Source organism: Cupressus sempervirens, chromosome 4, assembly GCF_028749045.1.
Source record: "Cupressus sempervirens isolate cs-2001-9-10 chromosome 4, ASM2874904v1, whole genome shotgun sequence".
Taxonomy (NCBI): domain Eukaryota; kingdom Viridiplantae; phylum Streptophyta; class Pinopsida; order Cupressales; family Cupressaceae; genus Cupressus; species Cupressus sempervirens.
Window position 1 is genome coordinate 286,846,766 of NC_143121.1, and position 7,063 is coordinate 286,853,828.

At 35.0% G+C, this 7,063-nt stretch overlaps 1 protein-coding gene across 1 annotated transcript; it reads right to left on the reverse strand.

Moving 5' to 3' along the window:
* Positions 1 to 442: 442 nt before the first annotated feature.
* LOC149561128 (protein NRT1/ PTR FAMILY 7.2-like) lies at positions 443 to 6,779 on the reverse strand. The gene is made up of 6 exons (XM_089824970.1): positions 6,645 to 6,779; positions 5,490 to 5,580; positions 3,936 to 4,101; positions 3,190 to 3,407; positions 1,832 to 2,394; positions 443 to 1,629 (listed from the first exon to the last, which is right to left on the reverse strand). Exons 2-6 carry the CDS (start codon positions 5,520 to 5,522, stop codon positions 780 to 782), a joined length of 1,830 nt encoding a protein of 609 aa, XP_089681096.1. The 5' UTR covers positions 5,523 to 5,580; positions 6,645 to 6,779; the 3' UTR covers positions 443 to 779.
* Positions 6,780 to 7,063: the final 284 nt, after the last annotated feature.

The following is a 7,063-nucleotide window of genomic DNA, read 5'->3' on the forward strand; positions in this document are numbered from 1 at the left end:
TGCTATCCAAGTATACAAAAGATAAGATGACAAGTTACATGAAATACAAATCTACACGGCAAGAAGAAAGCTGGTATAACTCGTCTTGGCGTCTATGACTCCAAGATTTGTTATATAGTTTCTATCTCTACGGCACTGTACTTAAATGTTCCATCTCATGATTATAAAAAGCATAAATTTCAAAAATGTCATGCCCGTCTCTTGCTACTTTTTTCCATGCATGGAAGACAAGCTATAAAGTGGCATTATCAAAGGCGTGGAGTACATAGGCGCATGGTTGTCATATAATGCCCAACAACTCACCAGTTATATTCAATTCCAATCAACATGTCATCTTTCCATTTTTAATCAATTCTATGGAATTGTGACTCTACTATTAACTACTAAACTCCATTTTAGTGCCACTCATTTGATTGAAGGACAAAAAACAGTTTGACAACTCTGCAAGAAAAAAGTTAATCACTTTGTCAGGGATGCATGCTTATGTAGATCATTACATATGTATTATTTTCTTCATCATAGACTTATTGGGAACAACCTAAGTCAAATCTATCTCCTCTCATGGACTCTGGAGTTTGGCCCCCTCTTTTAAAAGGCAAAGATGACATCTAGTTGGGTTATGCCACATCTCAATATGATAAAAAACTAATGAGATATGAGATCACCCAATTCAATTCTTTTTAAAATGGGTATGCCAAGGATGCAAAGTTTTCATGATGGGTTCGGTATATAGACAACAAAATACTGTCTAAAATGCGAATGGCTTAAACATCACACGCTTAATTGATTTCTTGCTCTTCATCCTTTTCGCAGTGTTGTTTGTCAAATACAACACATTTATATCCTCTAGCACAAAGCACATAGGCAATGAAATCAACTAGTGTGAGGCCTGCCAAGAGAAAGTAGAAAAGATGCATGTGTCCATGGTTAAGGTTTGAAGGTATCCAACCAGGACTGTTCTCCCTCTTTGTAATGTCCATCACAATTGTCACTAACAAACTGCTGACGTAGTTTCCAAGTGACATGGAGGTCATGCAAAGGGCACTTCCAAAGCTTCTCAAAGCATCAGGTGATTGGTTATTGAAGAACTCCAACTGACCCACATACATGAACACCTCTGAAGCCCCTATGAGAGCATACTGAGGAATCTGCCAGAATATGCTGAGGGAGCTTGTGTCATGACCTCCTCTGCTGGCCTCTTTCAATCTATACACCTCAACTAGACCAGCTGTAACCATGGCAAGCATGCCCAATATCAACCCCACTCCCATCCTTTGTAACTCAGTTAGACCCTTTGGGTTTCCAGAGATCTTGAAACCAAGAGGAACCAATGCCCTTCTGTATAATACTATCCATATTACAACACTAATAATATCGAACATTGACATTGCAGCAGGTGGGACATTGAAGTTGCCCAGAGAAGTGTCCATTGCAGCACCTTGTTCTACAAACAAAGACGCCATTTGAGTGAACACAACTGAGTAGATAATTGTGCACAGCCAAATTGGAAGTAGCCTCAAAATGCACTTCACTTCTTCCACTTGTGTAACAGTACAAAGTCTCCATGGATTTTGGGACTTTCCTTCCACTTTGTCATACCCCTTTTCTATAGCTGCCTTGTCAAGGAACCTACAAAAACCAGTACAAATAAGATCCAATTCATCAAACTTAAAAATAGCTTTTGGTACAGGCAAGAACTTACAACACAACGGTAAATTGTGAGCCTCTCATATGAGAGGTCTTGGGTTAGATTCTACTCGAGCTTAACAGATAATAATAATTAATCTCAACAAATAATAATAACTAATCTAGGCTTCGACCACTGACAAACCTGAATCCTGTACTGTGGAGTATTTTTCGGCTTCCGTTGATTGCACTATGTTTACTAGACAGCTCGTGAAGCTCATCTTCATCTGATGGGAGCTTCAATCTGTAATTCCTGATTGCTGCTACAAACACTTGTCCAATACGAGGCAATGGATTACCTCCGGGGATGTGATGCCTATACCTCGGCGTCCCAAACAGAAATACTATGGTGGAGATAATGGCTGCCACAGCAGAAACCCAGAATCCCAATGGCCACATGCCATTGTTCTCAAAGTAACCAAGCAACGTGTTAGAAAATAGAGATCCAAGGTTGAAAGCAAGGTAGAACCAGCTGAAAAAGGCCACTTTTAATTTTGCTTCTGTTTCATCTTCTTCATCAAACTGATCTGCCCCAAAAGTAGCTATAGAGGGCTGATATCCTCCATTTCCTAAAGCCACGAGATAGATAGACAAGTAAAACAGTCCAACTGCTGCAGGGGAGGCACTATCACAGTTTATATTGCCATCCCCACATCCAGAAGGCTTCAACAAGAGAAGTTGAGATGACAATGCTAGAAGAACTAAGCCCTGTTTGCCAAAGAAACATTAAATTGGGGTATTTTTAGCAAGGCTAACATTGCCTACAATCTCTCTACATTATTCCTTGTACTTTTGAAATCCATTACAACAGCAGTATCCTTTAATAATATCACATTTCCACAATGCATTTCTAATGACAAAGTTTGTTTCTAGATTTGATTGTGTATGTGTTTTTAGCATCAACTTTCCAATCACACTATGTGATCCACAATCACAATGAGAGAGAAAGGTAATAAAGGAAGAAAGATGTGATGATGGATCACACAGTGTGATCCGGAACATTAATGCTAAAAACACATACACAATCAAAACCTGAAACAAAATTTGTCAGCAGTACCCTTATTTCAAACCGACCAAAACTATATCCTATCGTGATAGGAAGAGATAATTATTATGTATCTCTGTATCAGGGCAGGGCCTTTTTGCTTAAGCAGTTTTATATCAACAACTCCACATTATATCTTTCTAACATAGACAAAATGCATTTGGAAAATGCTAATACTTAGTAAAGAAAATGTCCATAAATCTACATATTTCTAACATAGACAAAATGCATTTGGAAAATGCTAATACTTAGTAAAGAAAATGTCCATAAATCTACATATTTTTCTAGCATGGATGATTTGGCAGTTTTTCTTACTAAAGACTTGAATAGGTGCAGGCAAACAAGCACATGCCCCGTGAAGTCCATCAGGTGCCTGCCTGAAATATATCAAGCAGTTCTGTAACCATCAGCCAAAACACAAGGAAAAAAATGAGCTGAATTGAATGGCTTTAACTTACCCCAACAAAAACACAAAGAAAGCTAGTGCATGTCCTGAAGCGTCCCATGTATGAATCACTTAGAAATGCTCCCACAAGAGAAAACATATAAACTGTTCCAGTCCACTTGCTCACATTATTTGCTGCTGATGCATTGCTCTGCTTAAGTACCCTTGTCAGGAACAGAACCAGGTTTACACCGACTCCAAAGAATGCTAGTGTCGCAAATCCTTGGTTTACTAGTAAAAATCACATACAATTACAATGAATCAGTTTATCATGGTGTGCAAGTGTCATAACTGGCATGACTAATCAACTTACAAATTTGTGTACATGTGCCGTGGGAGAGAACCCCAACCACTGGTTTACTACTAAGTTACATCATGTGCAAGATCGATTAGTCAAAATTTATGCTTCTGAATTCAATTGTCCGATTATTTTTACATCAACGTTTTGGATCACATTCTGTGATTCATCACTTTCTCATGATGCTCTCTTTCTCATATTCTGATGCTCTCTTTCTCATATTCTGATGATGGATCACAGAGTATGATCAGAAAAGTTGATGCAAAAATAATCACACAATCGAATCCGAAAGCATAAAATTTGATAGCTTCATATGAATTATGAAAATCTTCTTGTTCTTATCAAAATTATATTCTTTTGAAGTGTCGTATAACCTGGCCAGTTATCAAATTACCTTCTAACTTTTATCATCATTCATATGATATTTTTGTACAGAAACAAGAAACAGAGTTTGGGAGTACCTAATATCAAAATTGCAGATTTCCAACCACCTGTCCGAGCTCTGAGAACAGGTCTTCCAAATCTATCAACAGTGCCGTCTTTAGTATATTTAAGATTCTCCTCTTCCATGGTGTATGGAACTGAACTTTTATGAACGTTTAGCTCCATCTCCTTGGGCTTATTTATCTACATGGATTCAAGAGGAGGAGATCAACTTTGTATTGCTTATGTTTTTCTTGATTGAAGTGAACAGACTTCAAGAATTTGATATGATGGTATATTTTACCTCTTAATTTTCAAAAAAAAGTATCAATATCATATCAGATAGATAAAATGCTCTTCAAGAAACCAAAACATGATGAAAAACAGAATTTTTAAAGCTTGCATAAAAGAAAAATATATATAGTGTGCAAATTAGTGTATACAACTTGCATATATTTTAAATATAATTTCATTTAATTTATGTAACAGACATGCATTTTATTTATATAATTTGCATGTCTCCCTCTCACACACTAGAATTCAAATTTAATATCTATAACATCTATAGCTAAACTCTTTAGCTGATTTTTTTAACTTCAACTTTAGAATAAAAATATCTTATTATATGCTTAATTACATGCATAACAAATAACACGAGTGCAAGTAATCTATTTTAAATAATTTATTTATTTTTTAAAAAGGCCAAAACTATATCAAGATCACTTTAAAAAATAATTTAAAAACATCTAATTAATTTTCATTGACCAGAAACGGCCGTGTGACTGAAAACCGTAGTCATACTCCCATGTCAGATAACCAAAATAATAAAGTAAATACACAAACTCTTAAAAACATAAAATGTATCTAAAGATTGTATTATAAATTTTTTTTATAAAAGGTAGCACTGCATATTCATGTTTTCTTACCAAATAGTAAAAATGATCTTGAAGTTGACATACAAATCCAAATAAACAAATTTAAAGATCATATTTGTTCAAAAATTGCAGAACCAACTTTTTTTAATATGATCAACAATATATTCATATAGACATTACAATGTAACTATCACATATATTATTTTTAATTGAAAATAGAAACTGATGTTTGTCTTAAATTCAAGCTAATCTTTAGCTCTTAACATAAATTGCAAATTTAAAAATTAAGGATGAAAGAGCGTGTGTAATTTGAACCCGGAATCTGACTCTTTAACCTTTTTGTTTAAAGAAAACAGCTGTAGCCCGCATGAATCACCGTATCACCATAAGCAAACAAAAGTAGTAAATAAATATCTTATCTTGAAAAAGGAGAAAAACTATATTCTAACATGTTATTCATTAATCTTACTACATTTGGCTATTAAATTCCTCAATTTTCTCACAGTTGTGTAATTATTAGTTAAACTTCACTATAGCGCTGCATGTAACCACGTTCTAGATTCATGCAAGTGACACTTTGCAAGGAAAAGCACGAAAAAACAGGCCTGAAGGAATCATCATGAAAGCGTGTATTGATAAAACAAAACAGCAGTACAAATTTATTGGTAAAGTTACCACAACAACATAGTTCTAAAGTGTTTCATAATCTCTGCAAACCTTTTTAGAATGATGATCAGAAATCTTGTCCATCTTTGAGTCGGTCAGTTGATGATGATGGGTGCTTGCCTCTATCTGCCTTCTTGATCACCTGAATCAAATGCTTCTCACATGTCACAAAGCTAAAACAGAAAGAAAAAGAAGAGAAAAGTTTCTAAAACAACGTCCACGGCAGACAAAGATGAAAGATCAGGCATACATACACCACCATGCAATATATGTTGATAATCTGTTATATTCTGTTTCTACATGGTAATCTTATCATGATGATGTGAATGTTGATTCTTGTGGATTCGATTGTGTGATTATTTTTGCATCGTTCTAAGTCATGTTCTGTAATCTATTATCAGGATGAGAGAAAGAGAGCTTCCATTATCGTAATAGATTATGAAAAGAGAGCATCTGTTCTCGGCCACTCTTAAACATCACACACTAAGGAAGAAATCAAGCCAGTTTTGACTATTTAACACTTTTAGTCTAAGAATTATCGTAATAGATTATGAAAAGAGAGCATCTGTTCTCGGCCACTCTTAAACATCACACACTAAGGAAGAAATCAAGCCAGTTTTGACTATTTAACACTTTTAGTCTAAGAATGAAGCCCTAGCATGTGATGTTTAAGCCATCCTTTCTAATGATGTTCTAATGATGTTCTCTTTCTCTCATCGCGATGATAGATTATATCATCACACAGTATGACCTAAAATATTGATGCAAAAATAATCACGCAATCGAATCAGAAGCATAAAATAAGGTAATTTCATATAGATTGTGGAAATCTTCTTGTTTTTTTATCATATCACGAAGTACCATTCAGAACATTAGTGCAAGAATTTCATCGGAATGAATCCCAAAAATAATACATTATCAATATATAGATTGTAGTAAACCTAACTTGAATCCAAAATAATAGATTACGAACAATAAAGACTGTAAGAAATCTACAACCATTGACATATATCGAATTTGTCAAAACATTTTAAGAAATGAAAAAGGGGAAACCAAATCCTAAATTTTTTTAGAGATTTTGCATGTGTAACAGCAAGGATATCTTGTAATAAGCTCTCAAGACTGCTTATCTCACAATATAGTTTCCAAACATTTTGTCTTTCATCACGAATAGAACATACTTGAATCCAAAAAAACACAACTTACTTTTCTATAACGCTCCGCCCCGGACAAGTTATAACTTGATATGATAATCCCTTCTCTTTTCATCTGATATTTATAGACGCTGATTGCATATTAAAGGCAAAGATGGACAACTGTAGTTAATGGTGTTAAGCTATCAGTCATTCAAAGCTTACGTCGAAAATGGGTCCCCAGAAATTATGAGTAAATGGCGTGGCACGCATTATGCGGTGGCTTAAGAATCGTGTTTTAAGTAGAAAAGATGCCGCCATTGTTATGGAGTCGACAGATTTAGACATCTGTGTTGATTACGACTATAACTTGTCCACTATTAAACCTAGTTTGTAGACGCCCTATAGGCTACAACGTCTTCATTCAATTCATTATAAAGAGTAGTTGATTGCAAGATCTTAAAAAGGATAAATTTCTAATGGCCCATTTGC